Source organism: Trichomonas vaginalis, chromosome IV (genome assembly GCF_026262505.1).
Source record: "Trichomonas vaginalis G3 chromosome IV, whole genome shotgun sequence".
Taxonomy (NCBI): Eukaryota; Parabasalia; order Trichomonadida; family Trichomonadidae; genus Trichomonas; species Trichomonas vaginalis.
This window is the reverse complement of record NC_067206.1, coordinates 20233813-20256431: the sequence shown is the minus strand read 5'-3', so window position 1 is coordinate 20256431 and position 22619 is coordinate 20233813. Positions and strand designations below refer to the sequence as shown.

At 32.2% G+C, this 22619-nt stretch overlaps 8 protein-coding genes and 1 pseudogene across 9 annotated transcripts, besides 16 other annotated features; 3 read left to right on the top strand and 6 right to left on the bottom strand.

The window, feature by feature from the left end:
- Positions 1-4810: part of a mobile genetic element that runs on past the window's edge.
- TVAGG3_0134300 (protein of unknown function, DUF4106 family) lies at positions 1702-2735 on the bottom strand (the record flags this gene model as incomplete). Its single annotated transcript, XM_051224046.1, has 1 exon — positions 1702-2735. A coding segment is annotated over one exon (1034 nt), but the record flags the coding sequence as incomplete, so codon positions are not given.
- On the bottom strand, positions 3147-3710 carry TVAGG3_0134290 (protein of unknown function, DUF4106 family; the record flags this gene model as incomplete). Its single annotated transcript, XM_051224045.1, has 1 exon — positions 3147-3710. A coding segment is annotated over one exon (564 nt), but the record flags the coding sequence as incomplete, so codon positions are not given.
- Positions 4720-4810: a terminal%2Cinverted (terminal inverted repeat of Maverick-3 transposon ID:TVAGG3_0134280).
- A 2516-nt stretch (positions 4811-7326) lies between these two features.
- Positions 7327-7560: a mobile genetic element.
- A 251-nt stretch (positions 7561-7811) lies between these two features.
- Positions 7812-7840: a terminal%2Cinverted (terminal inverted repeat of MuDR-4N1_TV transposon ID:TVAGG3_0134260).
- Positions 7812-9190: a mobile genetic element.
- Positions 9157-9190: a terminal%2Cinverted (terminal inverted repeat of MuDR-4N1_TV transposon ID:TVAGG3_0134260).
- Positions 9191-10849: 1659 nt separating this feature from the next.
- Positions 10850-10887: a terminal%2Cinverted (terminal inverted repeat of MuDR-5_TvMULE4 transposon ID:TVAGG3_0134250).
- Positions 10850-11804: a mobile genetic element.
- Positions 11767-11804: a terminal%2Cinverted (terminal inverted repeat of MuDR-5_TvMULE4 transposon ID:TVAGG3_0134250).
- A 452-nt stretch (positions 11805-12256) lies between these two features.
- Positions 12257-12284: a terminal%2Cinverted (terminal inverted repeat of Mariner transposon ID:TVAGG3_0134230).
- Positions 12257-13562: a mobile genetic element.
- TVAGG3_0134240 lies at positions 12337-13466 on the bottom strand (annotated as a pseudogene). The gene has a single exon. A coding segment is annotated over exon 1 (1130 nt).
- Positions 13535-13562: a terminal%2Cinverted (terminal inverted repeat of Mariner transposon ID:TVAGG3_0134230).
- A 453-nt stretch (positions 13563-14015) lies between these two features.
- Positions 14016-14471, bottom strand: TVAGG3_0134220 (MULE transposase domain-containing protein; the record flags this gene model as incomplete). Its single annotated transcript, XM_001320554.1, has 1 exon — positions 14016-14471. One exon carries the CDS (start codon positions 14469-14471, stop codon positions 14016-14018), a length of 456 nt encoding a protein of 151 aa, XP_001320589.1.
- A 458-nt stretch (positions 14472-14929) lies between these two features.
- Positions 14930-15295, top strand: TVAGG3_0134210 (uncharacterized protein; the record flags this gene model as incomplete). The annotated part of the gene is made up of 1 exon (XM_001320553.1): positions 14930-15295. The coding sequence occupies one exon, from the start codon at positions 14930-14932 to the stop codon at positions 15293-15295; it is 366 nt and encodes a 121-aa protein (XP_001320588.1).
- Positions 15296-15736: 441 nt separating this feature from the next.
- TVAGG3_0134200 (uncharacterized protein) lies at positions 15737-15889 on the top strand (the record flags this gene model as incomplete). The annotated part of the gene is made up of 1 exon (XM_001320552.1): positions 15737-15889. The coding sequence occupies one exon, from the start codon at positions 15737-15739 to the stop codon at positions 15887-15889; it is 153 nt and encodes a 50-aa protein (XP_001320587.1).
- Positions 15890-15945: 56 nt separating this feature from the next.
- Positions 15946-16137: a mobile genetic element.
- A 208-nt stretch (positions 16138-16345) lies between these two features.
- Positions 16346-16969, top strand: TVAGG3_0134180 (uncharacterized protein; the record flags this gene model as incomplete). The annotated part of the gene is made up of 1 exon (XM_001320551.1): positions 16346-16969. One exon carries the CDS (start codon positions 16346-16348, stop codon positions 16967-16969), a length of 624 nt encoding a protein of 207 aa, XP_001320586.1.
- A 1164-nt stretch (positions 16970-18133) lies between these two features.
- Positions 18134-18167: a terminal%2Cinverted (terminal inverted repeat of MuDR-4N1_TV transposon ID:TVAGG3_0134170).
- Positions 18134-18784: a mobile genetic element.
- Positions 18756-18784: a terminal%2Cinverted (terminal inverted repeat of MuDR-4N1_TV transposon ID:TVAGG3_0134170).
- Positions 18785-19630: 846 nt separating this feature from the next.
- On the bottom strand, positions 19631-19855 carry TVAGG3_0134160 (uncharacterized protein; the record flags this gene model as incomplete). The annotated part of the gene is made up of 1 exon (XM_001320550.1): positions 19631-19855. One exon carries the CDS (start codon positions 19853-19855, stop codon positions 19631-19633), a length of 225 nt encoding a protein of 74 aa, XP_001320585.1.
- Positions 19856-21926: 2071 nt separating this feature from the next.
- Positions 21927-22160, bottom strand: TVAGG3_0134150 (uncharacterized protein; the record flags this gene model as incomplete). The annotated part of the gene is made up of 1 exon (XM_001320549.1): positions 21927-22160. The coding sequence occupies one exon, from the start codon at positions 22158-22160 to the stop codon at positions 21927-21929; it is 234 nt and encodes a 77-aa protein (XP_001320584.1).
- Positions 22161-22619: the final 459 nt, after the last annotated feature.

Below are 22619 nucleotides of genomic sequence, written 5' to 3'. Positions count from 1 at the left end.
GTTGTACTGAGTTTCTCAAAGCGAACCATTCATAGTTTGCCCATGTTACTGTTTGAACTAAGTCAGAGTTAGAATATATCTTATATCCCATAAAAACTTCTGGAGCATATTGGTATCCGACATAGAAAATTCCATTGCAACCTTTCTTGTCAGACAACTTGGCAGAAGGTTTTATTTCAATGTCTTGTTCCACGTATAAGAATGAGTTGTCAATAGAAATAATATGAAACCTGTCGCAAGCAATATCTACTGTTGTTGAAGAACCTTCTCCAAACTCACCTACGTTTCCATAAGAAACAGCAGTTGTATATTCATAAGTTCCAGGAACTATTTCTGACCTTCTAATGGCATTGTCGCATTCGTTATACCATTCGGAAACATTTCCATTCATAGCATCCAAAACTGTTGGCGTTATATTCTGAGCGGCGTACATTTCATATGAGTAAAAATATAGAATAGTTGGATTTATATGCCATAATAGAACCCACGTGGACCAAGCTTTACTTTCTTCCTGACTGAGTTTTTAACTCTTCTTTTTCCTTCATTGCCCTCTGCTTGAAGTTGTTGCATCTTTGCCTCATGTTCACCTAGTATGTTGTAAATTTCCCATGTCCTTTTTGCCTTTGGGCTCTGGTCGCCCATCTCAGGTAACCTATATCCTAGAAAGAGTTTGTCATAGTTTGTATTTGAGTCTTTGCGTATTGTTTGCATGACTCTGTCCTGAGTTTCCGGTTCAAGCTCTTCAAACAGTGCCTGTCCATATGGAATATGCTCGTTTCCAAATATATGTTTTTGTAGCCATTCTGGTTTTCTTTCCATGTTACCAACTATATCTTTTGTGAATGGGAAAGCTTTTACCCAATCTTTCAGTCTTGCGTCGTTTATTTTCTGTAGTTGGTTTTATTTTGTCAAGGAACATGTTTTTCAATACTAACATTTCATTTGGTACTGTCCATTTGAGTTTTTTCTTAAATATTCATCCCTTCTCAGTTCATTGTCTGCAAAGTAAGTTTTTATGACATTTTGTAAACTTTCGTTTGCAAGGTCATGTACAATAGGTTCTCTTCCTTCGCTCTCCCTAACTTTCTTTCTAAACTCTTCACCAAATATACCATCTCTATGGTTCTGTGTAGTTCTTTGAGATAAATGTTTTAGAACGTCAGGTGTTATTTCCATCAGCCATGTTCATTTCATACTGGTCCAAAATATCTGCATGTTTCATATCTTTCAATGGCATTAAAGCCGCGCTGAAAATACCAGCTATATCTGGTTCACCATTCACTTCCATTGCGTCTACAACTTCTTGGAATTGTGGTTGTAAGTTTATGAACCACCTATCCGGATTAGCTTTATGACCCCATCTCATTGTAGTTCCATCGTCTGCAGAAACAAAAGTAGGTTTGTTTCCATCTTGGTTAGGTTCTGAATGAACTTTAAACAATGTTTCATTTCTATATGTTTTCTTGAAATTTAACCTTTTATCTTCACCGAGTTCATCGAAAGATTGAACGTTAAATGCTCGTAAGTAAAAAGGGTTGTTGTATTTGTGTACATTTTCTTTCAGTACTTCCATTCTATGCTGAATATTTTCATCTGGTGTTGGAGTCTTTTGTATGTCGGCAAACATTTTTTCGATATTCTTCTACTATGTCAGCCGAATTTTTTTTAGACTCTTGGAAATATTCCATATTCTCCGCATACTCTTGTTGAGGGTCAAGATTTTTCGGCTGTTCCAAATCTTCATCTAGTTCTGTGAAGTTAGTTTCCAAAGGAAGGACTTGTTCGTTTCCTTCAGGCTCTTCTAGCTGTTGTTGCTGAACTATTTCTTCCATGTCTGGTTGTATCTGAACTTCTTCCTGTGGAGTTTCTTGTACCTCATCTGCTGGCATTTCATATATTCCGAGACCGTTTTCAACAATTTCCCTATCTACGTCATCCGCATTCATAAGCTTTTGTTCTTTCGTTCCGTCTCTATTTTTTACGCGTTTCATGACGAAAGTTGAATTGTCATTTAGCTCTGACATCAAATATCTCGGAGTAAATTCATCCATGTCATTTGGATGATATGCTATTAAATCATATCCCTTAGCGAGCTTGTATTTTCCAGGTTTGAGATTATATCCGTTTTGGTGCTGAGCCATAAAGCTAAATAGGTTCGGGTCAGTATTTCCATCCTTGAACTTTCCAATAGCTTCTTTATATCTGTCACTAAAGTCAATACTATCTGGGAAACCACACTCTTCTTTAAGCATTTTTAAGAATTCTTGGTTTCCTTGTTCTCTACTTCTTTTATGTCCTTGCTCTGTTTGTGGTTGTTGTTGTGCAGGGTTTTGAACTGTTGGTTGTGGTGCGGTGTTTTGAACTGTTGGTTGTGGTGCAGGGTTTTGAACTGTTGGTTGCTGTGCTGGTTGTTGTGTTGGTTGTTGTGCTGGTTGTGGAGGTGGTTGTTGTGCATGCCTGTGTCTGTGTCCATGTGACGATGTAAATGTTTTAGGTAGTCCTGGTGCAGGTGCTTCTCTTGGAGGGTTTGGTGGTATATAAGTTCCACCAGCTGGCACATATGTTCCATCTGCAGCGTAATGTCCTACCTGACTTTTCGTTCTTAAGAAAGCATTTACTAGGTCTGTTTTGGTCTGTTGTAACTCTTTTTCTTGACTTTTCACAACAGTTGCTCTAACGGCGTCATAGGCACTTTGAACTGCCTGTCTCGTTGCTGCATCTGTTATTTTCGTCATATTTTGTGCTACTTCTTTTAACTCTTTGTCGAAACCTTCAGACTTCAGTTTCTTTCCAGATGAGAAGTCGTTCACTTGTTTCACCTTACTATGAAGAGCTTCGAAGGCGTTCTTAAAGTCAGCATTTGTTAAAGCTTCATTTGAACTGTCTTCATCCGCTTGTATTTTTGTCCTTATTGACCCTATGAGTTGGGCTGCTTTAGCGTTGGCTTGGGCATCTAACCAGTCATTGTTAGCTTTTATATATTCTGCGCTTTTCATTGCCTTTTGCATGGCTGCGTCGTTATTTTTACTTTCTTGTGCTAAGTTTTCATACTGTACGGTTTGGTTTTGCAACTGTAAAAGTTTTTCTGCCTTTACAGTTGCTTCAACTTCTTTTTTATACTCATCGCTATCCATATATGTCTTCAGGGCTTTTTGTTTTATTTCTTCATCTTTCAGTACTTTATATTGAGTAGTATGGTTTTTCAAATTTATAACATCTTGTTCCATTTTTGCTACTTCTGCTGCTTTTTCTGACACTTTTTTCGCATATTCCTCTGTACTTAGTTCTTTCAGTTGTTCTTCTTTCTTCTTTTTCTCTACGTTTAACTCATTGAGTTTCTTTGTGTGTCTGTCATATTCTAGTTTCTTTTCGTTTTCACTTATTTGCTTCTGTATGTCTATGTTTGACTTTTTGACATCTGTTATTTGATTTTTGAGTGAACTCAAATTCATTTGACTTTGAGGGTTATAGGCTGTTCCGTCTGCAGCTCCACCATAGCCTGCCATTTTCGCTAAAAGTGCCGCTCTTAAACCTCCACTCTGTGCACCAATAACTCGGTTTAAAAGCATAGGGTTGCTTGACATTTGTTGCAACATAGTGGGGTCATTCATCATTTGTTGTTGCAACTGTTGTTGTGGTGTCAGTTTTACTATTGGATGTTTCAATGCTCTCTTCCTCTTACGTATATTCTTACGTAGCTTACGTGGCATTTTAAGTGAAGTTAAAAAGCGGTTTTTTGACAGATGTTTTATTGTGACTTCTTCGTAAAGACTTTGTTGAGATTTCTTCGTAAATGAGTGTAAATGACCCAAAAATATATTTTAGGGTAGAAGGGTATATCTAACCTCTTTTCTAACCTCTTTTCTACCCTCTTGAATTTTCATGAATTTCTTCGTAAATGTTTTGTCAAGACTTCTTCGTAAAGACTTTGTTGAGACTTCTTCGTAAAGACTTTGTTGAGACTTCTTCGTAAATGACCCAAAAATATATTTTAGGGTAGAAGGGTATATCTAACCTCTTTTCTAACCTCTTTTCTACCCTCTTGAATTTTCATGAATTTCTTCGTAAATGTTTTGTCAAGACTTCTTCGTAAAGACTTTGTTGAGACTTCTTCGTAAAGACTTTGTTGAGACTTCTTCGTAAAGACTTTGTTGAGACTTCTTCGTCAAGACTTTGTCAAGACTTCATCGTAAAGACTTTGTTGAGATTTCTTCGTAAATGACCCTAGTAGTATATTTTTGGTGTAAATTTCATGAAAATTCAAGAGGGTAGAAAAGAGGTTAGAAAAGAGGTTAGATATACCCTTCTACCCTAAAATATATTTTTGGTGTAAATTTCATGAAAATTCAAGAGGGTAGAAAAGAGGTTAGAAAAGAGGTTAGATATACCCTTCTACCCTAAAATATATTTTTGGTGTAAATTTCATGAAAATTCAAGAGGGTAGAAAAGAGGTTTTTGACAGATGTTTTATTGTGACTTCTTCGTAAAGACTTTGTTGAGATTTCTTCGTAAAGACTTTATTGTGACTTCTTCATAAAGACTTTGTCAAGACTTCTTCATAAAGACTTTGTCAAGACTTCTTCATAAAGACTTTGTCAAGACTTCTTCATAAAGACTTTGTCAAGACTTCTTCATAAAGACTTTGTTGAGACTTCATTTATACTAAACATCTTCGGGGGCTAGAAGGCACGAAGTGCCTGGAAGCCATCCCCCAAAAAAAAAAAAAACTTCATTATACTCATTCATCCTCAGGGCTAGAAGGCACGAAGTGCCTGGAAGCCCCACTCCCTTTTTTTTTTTTTTTTTTTTTGGATCCTACGAACTATTTTGAAAAACTAATTTTGTAAATACTTAAGAAATAACCGAAAATATACGATTTTGAAGGATTTTTGAGCCGAAAATACACACTATCATTAGTTTTTTAAAGCAAATTAACTAACGTTATGAATGTTTCAAAGCAAAATTCATGAAATCGTATATTTTCCTTTAATTCCTAAGCACTTAAGAATTAATGAAAAATCAATGATTTTTAAGTAATAACAACACTTTCTTTAGTGTTATTTAAAGAAATGCTTTAAAACTAATGATTGTGAATATTTCAAAGCAATCTTAATAAAATCATTGATTTCCTTAATGAATATGATAATTAAAGTGTAAAGTAGCCCCCTTAATTAAAATATTCATGATAATAAAAGGGTAAAATAACCCCTTTTATTAAAGTTTTTCAAAATAGTTCGTAAAAATCCGATAGGTTAATTAAGAAAATTCTTCTGAATTCTTAATTAACCCTAAAGCCTCCTTATAAATTAATAGGGGCTAACTACTTCTATCGAGGATTTTTCTTCAAGGATGAAGAAAAGAGATAGAAAGTAGAAAGGAAAATTACTAACTATATACGAATAAAAAAATTAAAGTTAAAAAAAATTAATGGGGAAAATTAATGATTATCATGAGTTTTTTTAAAAAAATTGAACAGTCAGTCAGTCAGTCAATGACCACTGACTGTTTTTTAAATATTTTCAGGAGGAGGTTGATAAATACTAATTTTTTATTTTATTTGAAAATTACAGAATATAATGATTTTAGAAAAGTTATCAAAGCATTATACACATTGAATCCTGAAACAAATGATGATGATTTTTATAAACTTTATCAAGAAATCAAGAGTGTTTTAATTAAGAAATATCATCTTCCAAAACAAGAATTTAGTGAATTCATTTTCGGTTTGCAAGATTATAACTACAAGGCAAGATATTTATATAAACGTCTATCTGATATGATATTTCCATTACAATGAAAAGAAATTGAAAAACCTAGTGAATTAATATAAATTATTATGAATGATGATGTTTCCGCGATGCAAGAATATCTTGAATATCATACATTACCAAGGTCACTTTATTATGGTGAAAATGCTTTTGGTTCACCAATACAAATGTGTTGTAGATTGGGTGCGACAAATATTTTCTTTTATTTAAATAGTACTTATCGATATCATCTACTTGCAAATAAAAAAGAAAATTTCTATGGTGCAATAATTGGAAAAAATAATGAACTTATTAAATATTTTCTACGTTTTCATCATATTGATGATACGTGTGTCAGTGTAAGTATTCAAGCACATAATCATGAATTTTTCAAATATGTATTAGAAGCGTTACCTGCGAATTCAAATCTATTAAACAGTGGTAATTTATTTCCGTTAAATAGATATGTAAACGATATGATAAATTATTATAATTTAGAACCATTGTATTTATTAAATCGAACGTATCATCTTAGAAATTTTGTAAAGGCCGACCCATTGTTCTTAACTTATTATCGCAATCCAATTATGACTCCAATTTTAGCAAAGGTGATTCGTCTCTTGCTAAATAGTTGGGGAGTCATTGAATGATTGTATATTAAAAAATGTCAAAAGTCAAAGAAAAAAAATATTAATGAAAATATAAAATAAGAACAGTCAGTCAGTCAATGATGATTGACTGTTTTTTTTCATTGACTGACCTAAGAGAATATATTAAAATTTTTTTATTTGATTTTAAAAAAATAATGACACAAGAAAATTATTTCGACCTTATAGATGTTATAGAAGATTTATGGAAGTTGAATTATGAAACTGACATAGTCTACTTAATAGAACGAATACAGAATATTATATTTCAAAAATAAAATATTGCTACTCCTGAAACTTTTAGTCAATATATTTATGAAATAGCAATGAGATATCGATATAAATTAAAATTTTTTATAAAAATTTATCAGATAAGATATATAAAATAGAATGGAAATTTAATGATGATGATGATTTTCCACAGATAAAAAACATGATTATGGATGATCATATTATTGCGATGAAAAATTATCTTTTCAATCATGGAAAATTACCAAACAGCATAGTTTTTAGTGCTTATTATTTTGGAAATGCACTAGAAGCATGTTTTAGAATGGGTGCTGTCAATATATTTTATTTTGTACAAAATTTCAGATTCATGTTTAAATGATGCAATAGTTGGAAGGAATGAAAACCTTATTTCTTATTGTCTAGAACTTGTTCAACAAATTGATGATTATAGTATTCATCTTAGTATCGAAACACATAATCATCAATTTTTTGAATATGTTCTAAAAATTTATGAACTTCAACCATGGAAAGTTTCAAATGCACCTATTTCCTCAATAAGACCATATATTCAATCTATAATAAGTTCTTATAATTTAACAGCATTATATTTATTATATCAATATGGACATCTTCAAGAGAATTATAAAATTCATACAGTCATTTACTTATACACCAATGGGACAAATTGTTTATAATTTAAGGGTCCACGGTACATTTTCAATACTATTCAAAAATTGAATGCTAAAATGAGAATTATCGTTATCGTCTTCCTCTTGAATCGATTTTTTTGAGCTTCTTGGTTAACGAAATCCAAAAAAATATATTAAAAACAATATATAAATATGATATCAAATCAGAATCTATAATTAGATATGGACCTTGCCATATAAATTTTGAAGATTAACGATAGCCTTCGCCTGGCCGGACCGTGGACCTTAATACTAAATTTGACAATGAAAAAAATAAAATAAATATTAATGGCGAGCCATAAAAACGGCAGCAATTAATTTTTTATTTATTTTGCTTTCTCTACTAAACAATTGAATGTGTAAAGTTCTAATCGGTATAGAAAAAGGTGTTGTTTCAACTGTTTTCATTGGAGTTTGAACAGCTGTAGAAAAAGGAGTTTGTACAACTGTAATATCAACTGTTTTAATTGGTGTTGCTTCATAAGTTTTGACAGGTGGAGTGCGGGACAAATTTGCCAGGTGTCACTTTTTCAATAACCTTAAATTACGCTTTTCTAATTTTTTAAAATAACCTTAAATTATATTTGAAGAAATTATGTCTATGATATATGTTTTATGCTAGAATCTTGGAGTTTTCATGCACTACACAAGAGCTCCAAGGTTCCAAGAGTGAATGCTCAATAGCAATTATAGAGATGTACCTTTTCAAAATGACTTTTACTGATTAAATTTAATCAATAGAAGACATTTTGAAAAGGTACCTCTACAATTAGATATACAAGAGATTCAAAGCTTCATTTCAGATAGATTTGAAACTTTGAAACTCTTGGTAGATTTTGAGTGAATGCTGACAATCATCTTTGAGAAGGTTTTCTTTAAGAAAACCTTCTCAAAGAGGTTTCTCAGGAGCCCTGAGGCTCCCTTTCGTAATGATTGGGAGCCTTGGGACTCCTGAGACGAAGAATGGCTTCGCCGAATCTTTGATCAGCAGAGGCCAAATGAAAAGGCCTCTGCTGATGGATTCTCAGGAGCCCTGAGGCTCCCTTTCGTAATGATTGGGAGCCTTGGGACTCCTGAGACGAAGAATGGCTTCGCCGAATCTTTGATCAGCAGAGGCCAAATGAAAAGGCCTCTGCTGATGGATTCTCAGGAGCCCTGAGGCTCCCTTTCGTAATGATTGGGAGCCTTGGGACTCCTGAGACGAAGAATGGCTTCGCCGAATCTTTGATCAGCAGAGGCCAAATGAAAAGGCCTCTGCTGATGGATTCTCAGGAGCCCTGAGGCTCCCTTTCGTAATGATTGGGAGCCTTGGGACTCCTGAGACGAAGAATGGCTTCGCCGAATCTTTGATCAGCAGAGGCCAAATGAAAAGGCCTCTGCTGATGGATTCTCAGGAGCCTGAGGCTCCTTTCGTAATGATTGGGAGCCTTGGGACTCCTGAGACGAAGAATGGCTTCGCCGAATCTTTGATCAGCAGAGGCCAAATGAAAAGGCCTCTGCTGATGGATTCTCAGGAGCCCTGAGGCTCCCTTTCGTAATGATTGGGAGCCTTGGGACTCCTGAGACGAAGAATGGCTTCGCCGAATCTTTGATCAGCAGAGGCCAAATGAAAAGGCCTCTGCTGATGGATTCTCAGGAGCCCTGAGGCTCCCTTTCGTAATGATTGGGAGCCTTGGGACTCCTGAGACGAAGAATGGCTTCGCCGAATCTTTGATCAGCAGAGGCCAAATGAAAAGGCCTCTGCTGATGGATTCTCAGGAGCCCTGAGGCTCCCTTTCGTAATGATTGGGAGCCTTGGGCTCCTGCGTAAAAGAGTATGCTCCGCTCCATTAAATTTTTTAAAAAAAGTGCCGTGTGGCAAATTTGTCCTGTTCCCTGACAGGTGTTTTTTGAACTGTTTTAACTGGAGTTTGTAAAAGTGTTCGAATTGGTGCTTTAGTTGCTGAAGGTCTCTCTAGACAACAATCGGGTTAATGTGCTCCATGTATTTTATAAGTTTTAATATATTCTGGTAAACCCTCCTCTTCACAAGTATTTGGATTATCATATGTCATGCCAAAACAGTTATAATATTCATTGATTAAAAACAAAGTTGAATACATTCGGTGAACGTCAAAAGTCAAAAGAAAAAAGGTGTCATTTTTAATTTCGGATGTCCAACCCATATAACAAAGACAGTCCATTTAATGAAGAACAAAGCGAAATGATGCAACAACCTAAAAAGAAGACATGTTGGGAGAAAGCTAAAATTGTTTCTTTAGTATTGATTGCATCAAATGTTATGATTCAATTCATAACATTGCTTTTGCTTTTCATTAAGTTAAACAACGGAATATGCTTTAAACATTATTAATAATAAAAAAGATTAAAATTCTACTTGATTTTTATTTACATGACACATTCTAAATAAATGAAGCTGGTGGTCAAAATCTTCATATGTCATCGTTTTCTCTGGATAATAGCACCACCATTCAAAGAGAAAATCAAATAAATCTTTGTCTATTTTAATCATGTCATTATTATCTTCATATATCTCGTCAGCAAGCAAATATACTTCATATGCTTCCCATTTTTTCATTAAATTCATTTGTAAAACATTATAAAGACGACCAAAATCCCACATTAATTTAAATTTAATTTTATTTATTTTAATTTTTTTACTTTTAAATAAAGATGTCAGAATTTCTTTCCATTTCAAAATTAATTGAACATCTTCAACCATTATTAAATGAAAAATCTAAACAAATTGATGTTTATTTTGAAGAATTTATGAAAAATAAATTTGAAAGATTCAATGTAATACCTTTATTATTTGTTATTGATGGTAAGAAAATATCAAATCTAGAAGTTTGGAAACTTTGTCCACATTTACATTATATCACAAATATTAAACCGATAACAACACAAAAAGGATTGCATGTTATGAAAATTAAAGTTCAAAAATCTAATCAAGGTGAATATTCCAAAGTCAAAAATATTATTATTATTGTTGTTGTTATGCTGACGGCATTACTAACTGCTTCATCAATAACAGATGAATTGAAAGGACATCTTTATTGTAAGACATGGGATATATTTTATGAAACAATTAATTCTAGTTGGAATTTCTTTCCTGCTTATGTTAATTTCATGGACCTTATGAAGATTGAAAACAGAACATATCCAGAGTGTGACAGGTCATTGGAAATCATTTGGAAAACACTTTGGAATGAATTCAATGAGCTTCATAAATACGATGAAGAAGAATATTTCGAGAAACAAGTATTACATTCATATTTTATTATTATTAAAAAAAATAAATATGTTTAAATTTAAATTGAATTAGTTTTCATTTTTCTTCTTTTCCATCTCTTTATTAATTTGAGATTCAATTATCTTAAGCTTTGGGAGTATTAAAGCCGGATCAACTGCATTCATATTGATCACATCTTGAATGAACAAGATCAATTTGGAACATTCGTCTTTGAAGAACTGCTGCTGGTACAATGCATCATGTTTTGCTTGTTCCAAATCTTTCAATGTGATTTGCTCTTTGGAGTGGGGGACAAACTCGCCCATTGTCACTTTTTCATTAACATTAAACTTGTAATTTTCATTATTTTTAATTAACCTTATTTCTTTCCCAATTCCTGATTTATTTTATTCACTTACTATTAAAAGTCACATTTTAATAAAATATAATAATTTATTTATAGCATTTTTTACTATACTGTAATAAAAAATTAATTATAATAAATTAAATGTTTATTAAATCAAATGTTTTCTTTGCAATAATATTTTTAATGTTGAGTAAACAATGTTGGGATCAAGTGTATCATTTTTCAGACCTTTCTGAACAGCTTCAAGCATACTGATGCATTCGACTTTTTTAAATTGTGTCATTTCTTCGAAATCTCTTGTGACTTTTTTGATAACTTTAACACTTCTCTCTGAATCCAGACCTTTAATTTGCAACTTAATCAGGAATGAAGGAACAACACTGGAATATAACTCGATGACAAGTTCATCGAGTCGAAGATTTGGTTGTACACCACTTGTATGTGCCGGATACCATTGTGTCAAATTTTTTCTGAAATTAACTTTAAAAGTACTAAGTAAGATCATGAGATATAGCAATATATGTTTAAACCAACTTATATTTTGGTTGTACACCACTTGTATGTGCCGGATACCATTGTGTCAAATTTTTTCTGAAATTAACTTTAAAAGTACTAAGTAAGATCATGAGATATAGCAATATATGTTTAAACCAACTTATATTTTGGTTGTACACCACTTGTATGTGCCGGATACCATTGTGTCAAATTTTTTCTGAAATTAACTTTAAAAGTACTAAGTAAGATCATTTATTTTTGCATAATATAATGCCAATATGGTTTCTTTTGATTTTATTTCATTTATAAGCAAATCAGATTTACCCAAAAACTCCACTCCATAAGCGTTCATTTGCTAAATTAAAAAGTGACAATGGGCTAGTCTGTCCCTTTCTCAAGTTGGAACATTCGTCTTTGAAGAACTGCTGCTGGTACAATGCATCATGTTTTGCTTGTTCCAAATCTTTCAATGTGATTTGCTCTTTGTTGTTTGCGACTTTAATGCGGATCAAGTATGTGGGAATGATCTTAGTAAGAAGCATGAGAGCGAAATCATCGATACGCAAGAACTTTTTTCCTAAGAAATATGTGTGTTTGAGTTGACGGAAATGGCTTTCCGCAACATTGTTTGTAGATGCACCACCTCCATGATATCTTGCTTCCCAATACTCGATATAAGGGCGCCATGTTTTGATGAAATACTTAAGCGCCTTTGGTTCTCTATCGAGAATAGAGAGAATGTTATCATAGGCATCATTGGATTCCTTTGCATCTTCTGTTCTCAGAACCAAGAAATTTCATTAATAAATAAAATTCATGATAATTGTTAAGATCATTGAATTTTTTTATAGGGTGTCCAAAGGTGTGTTTAGCACAAACCTGAATACTGCGAATAGAAATAAACAAGTTACATATATATAAAGTTTATTTAAATATAATCACCATTGGATTCAATCACGCGTTCGCAGCGATCGATCCAGGCTTGAAAGACACGCTTTAAATCATCATGAGAAAATTGCTCAAATTGCTCTCTTACAAAATTTTCAAGATCATCTGGACTCGCGAATTCGCGTCCTTCAGCTCTCTTTTTTAGCGTGCCGAATAAATAAAAGTCAGAGGGTGCAATATCAGGTGAATAAATTGGGTTTGGAACAACTTTGACATTGTTTTCCACCAAGTAATTCATTACCTTATGACTTTTGTGAACTCTTGAATTATCAAAATGAATTGCAAACTTTTGTTTTTGTTGTTTGGATTTCTCAAACTCATCAGAATTGATAATTTGAGTAAGAACATTGTCAATTAGATACTGAGCATTCATCGTATTAGGTTTTTGAAGAATATCAATTGCGATGATGCCATTCACGCCCCAAAAAACCGACAACATCATCATTGGTGTGTCAATTTTTTTCTTCGGGAATGTTTGCGGATTTTCATCCTTCGGGATCCACATGATTTTGGCTTCTGTTGCATATTGAAACCAAGACTCGTCACCTGTTACTAAAAAGCGAAACTTCTTGGATTGATACGCACCCAATATAGAGAGGAGCTCTTTCGAAGATTGGACTCTAGATTTTTTTTGAACTGAATTAAGGTTGTGCGGAACCCAACGTGTATACGCTAGTTTGTAGTTCAAATAATTGTGCAGATAATAACTGACTGTTGTACATGGTATCTTTGTCATCTCCTCTATCCTTCTGAGTGATGCTCTTGGGTCTTAATCTAGCGCTTGAAGAATTGCTTTGATTTTTCTTTGATCCGGCGATTTTTTGTCAATTTTTATGATGGGCGCCTTTTTGTTCATGAAGTGATACATCCTAACATGATACGTTACAGTGGAATAGCTAGGAGCATCCATACCGAAGCATTTTACCAATGTCTCGTAGATTTTTTTACAGTCTTTGCATTTTTTTGCAAGAGCGAGGATGTTTTCTTTATGATTCATTAAAAAAAAATGAAAAAAATCCCGCCAAAATTTCCCGCGAAACCGCCTCTTGTCTCAAAATTCATTTTATATCCCGGCATGGCGCCAAAATACAACATACTCATCATATACATATATTCATATTTTTTATTATATATTTATAATCAGCATATATCTCCTTTAATAGTCTCATATAGAGCGCTGTGCTAAACGCACCTTTGGACACCCTATATTATTGGAGTCTTAGATATAGCGCGCAAAACATGAATGGCACACTAGTCAAGTTTTACGTTGGGGAAACCTTCTTGAATGGCATTTGTGATATTCAAGGCGCAGTCAGAAGAAAAATGTGTAGGCTCAAAGTTTGCTCACTGGAAGAATGTAACCAATGCTTGCTGGATATTTTCAGAAGTTTCTGGTCTAATATTAAAATAAAAAAATGGAAAGATACACTGGTGCATTGTCTTTTTCGTTAAAGAGTATAATGGTAATCTTTCCTCAATGAGTAAGTATGTAGCGTCAACATGGAAAGGTCCTTCATCATAAAGAAATCCCTTTGCTTCAAATGGAGCATATATAAAGAAGATAAGATCATCAGAATGTATGAACTGAATTAAATCATTTGTATTGTTTTGATAATTAAGAACAATTGAATCAAGAGAAACAAACGAGTCTATACTGACTCATAAATTCTTAATACAATCATTACGATAAGCAAGCATTTTTAAGGACTCGACATCTTGAGAATACATTAAAGGAATTGTACCATTTTGATATGGGATTCCGAGTTCATGAAATGCATGAAGAAGCGCTTCATATTGTGTTCCATCATGAGAAAAGTAGCGACGAAGATACTCGCGAAGAATTGAGGAACTGTACATTCGGGGTGCTGGCAGTCCAAGGCGATGATCATGAACATTTTTGATGAAAAGAATCTTTTGAACGCCATTTTGAATAGCTTGATACTTGACACAGGCTTGGCATCCGACGATTGGGCACTCATACTTGATTATGTCTTGATTATATGTGGTGCGTTTGTGGTAGGGATATTGACCAAGCATCTCCTCATGAATTATCAGGGGATAAAGCCCAATATCATCAGTTACATCAAGAGGTCCAGGTATAAGATTTGGATCCATGAAAATGAACTGAGCAAGTTGTTAAGATTTGATAAGATTGAATATATTTGAATGAATTTATGCAAATAAAAAAATAAACACACTTCATTTTTGGAAATAAAGTATAGTGTATCTAAGAAAGACTATATATAACATTTATTTTCCAAGTATTGCTACTGAACAACTTTGAGTCTATGTTAAAAAAAATCAACCATGGCCATATTTTAATTTTCCCCTTTATTAATGGTAAAAATTGCCGCGCATCTTTGGCACTTTTTGTACGTTGCACACTTTTGTTACTTTCTCTTTTTTATTCAAACGATAAAATCCAAAATATAAATTTAAACCAATAATATTTACATATTTCTGTAAAATGAAAATTATTTCTATATTTCTCTAGCATTATTTTTTAACCGCCAAAAAACCACTTTTTGTCATTTTTTATAATAGGTCGGAAGAAAGGTTCACAGTTAGGTAAAATGATTGCAGCATATTGGATTGAAAAAGATGGTTCAGTAACTTATATTAGATTTAAAGAAGATAAACCAGGTATTGAATACCAAATACCAAACTGGGATAAAGTTGGTAACACTAGCAAACGAGTTTATCATAATTATAATTTAGGAAGAAGAAACTTATCCAAAGTTAAAGTAACAAATAATATTCCTATACCTCAAATTGTTTCATCTCCTCCAACACCAGAATTAGATTCATTTCCACCAATCCATCAAGTCGATGCAAACAGTGTAAGTGATAGAGAATTTAATATTCCAAATGAAATCTTTAAACAAAAACCAGTTAACTTAGATGAAGTTGAAAATTTGAATATTGAAGACTTGTTTTGAATATTGATGTATTAAATATTATATCTAATACATTGATTAAAGGTTTATAAAAATATGGGTTTATACCAAATGGTACATCATTACAAGATACAATTCAATTTGAAATTAACTATCATAAGACAAATTACGGAAAGTGAACTCAAACAAAAAGTGACACAATGCATTTGCCAACCAAATAACTTTACAAAGCAAAAACTTAAATTACTTGTCAAGCTTACTATTCTTATTTTAACAATTAAAAAATTAAATTTTATTTTTTATTTAAAAAAATCATCTTATATCATCTGATATATATATATAACAGCATTAATATTTCAATGATTCACAAATCAACTTTTTCATTATTTTAAATAATTATAGAATATATACCGACTTTTTGTACATAAATATTTTTAGATTCAATAATGATTTACGGTTTTTTTCAAAACTTATAATTTTCCAATGAGTGGTAGAATCTTCGATTTAATTGATTTAGAATGGTTAAATCAAGCTAATCAACAAATTCAAAGCGGTATTAACGTCGAAACCGTTCTCCAAAATGTCCCTTTAACAGATGGAAGAATTCTTCAGACAAAGTTTTTGAACTTTGTATAAGTTCTCCAAAATGTTAAACTATTCAAAGCGGTATTAACGTCGAAACCGTTCTCCAAAATGTTAAACTATTCAGACAAAGTTTCCCGCTGTTTGCGAAGGAATTGTTGGCTATGATGTACTGATTCATGATCAGTACATCATAGCCAACAATTCCTTATACAAAGTTCAAAAACTTGGGTGCAATCAGTTCTGATTGCACCCAAGTTTTTGAACTTTCTCGAGGGAATGAAAGGTAAGAGATATCCATTTCCTTTCACCTTCGTTCTCAATAATTAACTTATAAATTTTTTAAAGCAAAAAAAGTCTGATTTTTTTTGACAAGTAAATATATAGGGAATTTATCCGACCAAATAAGTGTCACTTTTTCGGTTCACCTCACTTTCCGTAACTCGTCTTACAACATAACAGATTAGAACATAAACGACGAAAAAGTGTACCGAATAAGATTCTCTTTCAATGATATTGTTTTATTTGTCATTTGTTTGCAAGGAATTTCAAAATGACCAGGCTGAAGCTGATGATAACGAAGAATGGGAGCAAATACAGGATCCCACGATCCCCATCCCTCCTCCAAGACCAGCAAATTCTCAAACTGCTACTGATCATGAGGCAAAAGTTGAACTCGAAATCGATCAAGAAGACAAACTTCATGTATATTACAATGAAACTGCCATTGCCGATGATGTACTCGATGCAGTACCGCACTCTCAATTTGATCTTTTTGGTGAAATCATAACAATAGCGTCAAGATTCGGCTTCGATCAGAATGTAATTGCCCAGAAATTTCTCAATTATACTACTGACGTTCGTATTATTTCTTTGCCATTAATCAAATTAGAAGCTTTTTGGAATTTTCTAGGTCAAAATGAAGAGTACAATGCTCTTTCTGAATTTGTTAAAATGAATTTAGCAGTTTCTTGCTCAGAAGCTGTCGTAGACCGTCATTTTTCATCCAAAAGAGAAAATGTATCCGTAGAACAGAATCGTACAGATGTAGAACTTGCTTCGGCAAGGAATACCCTTAAAACCCAACAAGTCGATGACATTTTCAAGAAGTTAAAAATCCGAAAATATTTTTAATTGTTATACATATATATAATTTCATTAAACGATATTCGTTATCATTCATTGTGTTTTGTAAAGAAATGAACTTTACAAAAGTGACAAAAAATGACACATACTCTTATTTTTCGCGGCAAAATTCGAACGGGTTATTAATATAATATTTATAATATTTAAGGAATTTTATTAAATATTACTAATTAAAATATAAAAAAACTAACAGATAAATTAAATGTGTTTGATATCAACACAAATTTTTAGCATTTTTAATATGAATTCAATGGTGAGAGGTATATGGGATGCCTATATGCCTCTCACCCTTCAATCCTTATATATCTTAAAAAATTCAAATTTTTTAAAATAAAAACTTGTTTAATTATAAAATTTACATATTATATGTTATTTATAATTTATATAAGTTATTATTTTTAGATAATATTACTGTTTTAAAATATTTTTGGCGCCAAAATGTCACTTTTGGTAAAGTTCATTTTCGGTATGAGATACTTTATCATTTATTGTTTTTTTTTTCATCAAAGGTTCTATACTTTTTCAGCGGCGCAAAGCAGTGCCAAATTTTTCCTTTTGTCTTTCAATAGTACAATATATATGATTTATATATGAATATTATGAGTGAGCTTATGAGTATATGAGTATATATGAGGTATATATATGTATAAAAAAGAGTTATAGTAGTAAATTAAGCGTTTATTCTGAGGTTTTGAGCTGAGATCTTGAGTAGTTACCAAGGCACCAGACTGCGTGCTTCAATTCTTTGAAGGATGAGTCTGCAGTAATGAAGCGTTCGTGCCAGTTGTCGGACTCCCTTCCCAAGCGATTGACTCGAGATCTTAGATCAGAGATCTCTTCATCTTTGTAGTCGAGAACATTCTTCTTTTGTATTTCCTCCACCTGCTTTGTGATCTGCTGTTTTAGATCCTCGAGAACAGTGTTTGACTCCTTCAACCGAAAAAACCAGAATTTTCGAAAAAGTGACACCAACTATTAAAGTTATTTTATTACTAGATTTATTTACAAATTATAAGATAATATCATTAACCGAATATATTTTTAATATAAATAAAAAACTTTTTTTATACAAAAAATTACAATCAATCGATAAATATTATAAAACATTTATTCCAAAAAGATTAAGTAATAGGTGGGATCCTGCATATAATAGGGAACAGGACAAATTTGCCACACGGCACTTTTTTTAAAAAAAATTAATGGAGCGGAGCGATACTCTGCTGCAGGAGCCCCAAGGCTCCCAATCATTACGAAAGGGAGCCTCAGGGCTCCTGAGAATCCATCAGCAGAGGCCTTTTCATTTGGCCTCTGCTGATCAAAGATTCGGCGAAGCCATTCTTCGTCTCAGGAGCCCCAAGGCTCCCAATCATTACGAAAGGGAGCCTCAGGGCTCCTGAGAAACCTCTTTGAGAAGGTTTTCTTTAAGAAAACCTTCTCAAAGATGATTGTCAGCATTCACTCAAAATCTACCAAGAGTTTCAAAGTTTCAAATCTATCTGAAATGAAGCTTTGAATCTATTGTATATCTAATTGTAGAGGTACCTTTTCAAAATGTCTTCTATTGATTAAATTTAATCAGTAAAAGTCATTTTGAAAAGGTACATCTCTATAATTGCTATTGAGCATTCACTCTTGGAACCTTGGAGCTCTTGTGTAGTGCATGAAAACTCCAAGATTCTAGCATAAAACATATATCATAGACATAATTTCTTCAAATATAATTTAAGGTTATTTTTTAAAAAAATAGAAAAGTGTAATTTAAGGTTATTGAAAAGTGACAGTTGGCAAATTTGTCCCGCACTCCATATAATATAATTTTATGTCATAAAGTTTACAAATTTTAGATGGACCACAGTGAGAATGTGAGTGGTTAATTTAAAGGTGGTCTGATAAAGAAATCGAGGCTTACTCAACACAGCATGAAGCAGTTTCTAATACACAATCTTACTAGTGGTGTTTCGGTCGCCAGCGCTCTCATAGGGGTGCTGATTTCAAAAACCACTACTTCAAATTATTCAACAATACTCAATGCAGCATGAAGCAGCTACTACTGCTGTATCTTACTGGTACTGTTCTTCGCTTCTTACTATCAACTCTAAAACTAGTTTGATGTATTATTTATTCATATATAAATATATACATATATACATATATACATATATACATATATAAATATATACATATATAAATATATACATATATAAATATATACATATATAAATATATACATATATAAATATATACATATATAAATATATACATATATAAATATATACATATATAAATATATACATATATAAATATATACATATATAAATATATACATATATAAATATATACATATATAAATATATACATATATAAATATATACATATATAAATATATACATATATAAATATATACATATATAAATATATACATATATAAATATATACATATATATATAAATATACATATATATATAAATATACATATATATATAAATATATAAATAACAAAATACAATCAAAAAATAGTGTTTGGAAATTTAAGGTTAAGTGTCACTTTTTCGTAAATTCTACCACACTCCATTCTTCTTTTGTATTTCCTCCACCTGCTTTGTGATCTGCTGTTTTAGATCCTCGAGAACAGTGTTTGACTCCTTCAACCTATCCATTAGGACATGGTTGGTCTTGACGCTGTTCTCGAGGAGTAGACTTACGTCCCGCTCTCAGTGCCGTTTGGCTTTCGAGTCCGAGATCACGATCACTGATCTCTGTCTTTGGAGACTCTGCACTCATGAGGATTGCCTCGTCGCCAGAGAACTGTTCTTCAGTCACTTCTGGCTTCTTGATGGCAAGAGCCTTAGCAGGAGTTGTGTTGCTCACTTCCATTAAAAATGTAAACTTTACGTGACAAAAAAATCTGCCATGTTGAGCTCATTGTACCACTAATTAATATAAGTTCAACCATTATATTAGAGTCGTTAGGAATTTCATATGGTTCTTTTACATAATGTTCTATTTTATTATCAGTTGATTTATCAGTTGATTCTTCAACTCGTTTGAATAAAAAGCGCTTATAAAACTCAAACACGAGTGCATCTTTATATCCAGTGATATCGTAAAATTTTGGTGGCACAAGCTTTTCATTCACATTACATATAAATTGTTTGTTATCATGAGCAATATTACTCAACGCTATTTTTGTGCATAGAATTTGCAATATCATATAATTTCTTCAAGAATTATTCGCATAAGAATTTCAAAAAAAAATCATTTTTCTGGAAATAAATTTTTTAAAAAATGTTGAATTTCATATTAAAAAATGTAATTTGCCATTTTTGGATTATATGATAAAAATATAATTATTGAAAATAAACTCATTTTCAAAATTGCGTTAACTTATTTTCAGCAGAATTTCAAATTTGAATTTTTGGTGCTTGCTACTTTTTGTATATCTAATATACACTATATCATTATCTAATATTAAACATCCTGATTAGAGCTATTTTAAGAATATCAAAAAGTTGTTAAAGATTTGTTTTTATTTCATATATGGAAAAAAGCTAGAAATCAGAGGAAACCGTATAGAACTGAAAATAGCCGACCTCAAATGTATCTATATGATATTATTTTTTACATCCGACCACAGATTTATGAAAACGAGCAACAAATTCTGTTAAGGATGAATTAGCATTTACCAGATAATCGATATGAAGAACTCTCACAGTTAATTTTACTTTCGCAACCAGAACTCAGCGAAACTTTCATTAGAACCAATATGAATTCAGAACAATCAGATCACAAAGTTACAATTCCCCAAATATATCTATCAATCCCAACAAGTTTTCCAAATTGTTTTTTCATATATCGCTACATTCTACGCTGATAATATAGTTATTACTGAAATTTTACGCTATACAGAAAACATGGCTTTAGTTTTTAACTATTTACAAGATGAACGCAAATTTGATTTTTTCAATTTTAAAAGACTTTAGCCAAGCAGCAGAATATTGCATTGAAATTACCGAAAATTTCTGGCTGGACCTCACCGATGAAGACAATGATATACAGTTTAAAGTAGATATAATTCAATCACTTCTTAAAGAGGATTTTGATAAAGTTTTGTACTTTTTCAATTCTTCTTTCAATATCGATTTAGATTCTTTAAAAATATGAGTTTATTCATTACAAAACTACGGATTTATTAGAATTTCAAAAGCAATAGCTTTTGAAATTCAAGGCATTTTTGTTTTTTCTGATCGTACAATCAATTTGCCAAAACCAAAATGATTTTCATTTTCAATACTGGCAAGCCGTATTCCCATCAAATTAAGGATTTCAGAATTTTAAATCATGAATACAAATATTACCGTGAATTGCAGAAACATTTCCTCTACAAAATTTCTGTTGATTGTACTTTCTACGGCTTGCATTCCTATCATCGTGGCACTGCTCGTGAAGCATTCAGACTTCATGTAAATGATTGCGCAATCAAAATTATAGGCAGATGGGCTTAGAACTGCTCCACAATTTCCATAAATATAAATCTATTTAAAGCTGCTCAAGCCCTTCAAAAAGTCGATTTTTAATCGTTTCTCTTAACAATTCAAATTTTTGGTAAGGTTTTGAAACACTCAAAAGTTCGAGGAAACAATTTTGACTTTTTAAAATGGAATTAAGACTTATATCTATATATTACCTTATATCATACCAATAAAAATCATGGGAAAATATTTCAAAACCAAGGGAAAAAGCTCGAGTGTCAAACCGATTACAGTGCACCAATAAGTTTTTGATAATGAAAAGAAACAATAAAAACAAATAGTATCTACTCATATACTAGACACATACACATACTTAACCATTTTAGATAGTCACATTCTCTAGAGTGTGAAGAATTACCACTTCCATGCAGAAAAACCTCTTTTCAGTTGTAAAATTCAAGCTCGGCATCATAAGTTTATCTAGAAACAACGATGCCTGGCTTGAGATAAGTGCCATCAGCAAAAAATACTTCAATCAAGGAAGATCTTCTGACTACACGATTTACCATAATCTTCATAGAATCACCTTCATGTGAATCATGAACAATGCACATCATATTGGTTGCGTCAACATACTCGGAATGATCTGCTTCATCGATATTTGCAACAAAATGTGGATCTGTGCCATATTGTAAAAATAACTCTTGCATTCCATCGAAATATCGATCAATTTCAGTGGGATCGCAAAATACATGTTCTATATTCAATGCAAGATCCTATATTTTTGGTTTCAATAAAAAATGGAAATTTAATTTTAGAATTTACTTCATTTTAGAGATGAGAGCTCAAACTTTGTAGACAACTTTTTTATGTCCTGCAAATTTAACACTTGTCTCCCAAATTTATATATTTGGCTTAAAATATTCGAAAATTCATAACATGGACATGAATATTAATTGAAAAGATAATTGAATTAATTCAATCTGATCTCACAAACAATTTTAATTTAAAAAAATTTGGCGCCAAATGTCACTTTTACTAGTGACCCTTTCCGTATGAAATCTCCCAATGAATCCATTAACTGAAACAAATTAGACGCCAAATCAAATATATCAGCTGAAACCGAAATACACAAATGCAGATACAGAAAGGTTGTGGCAAATATGGGA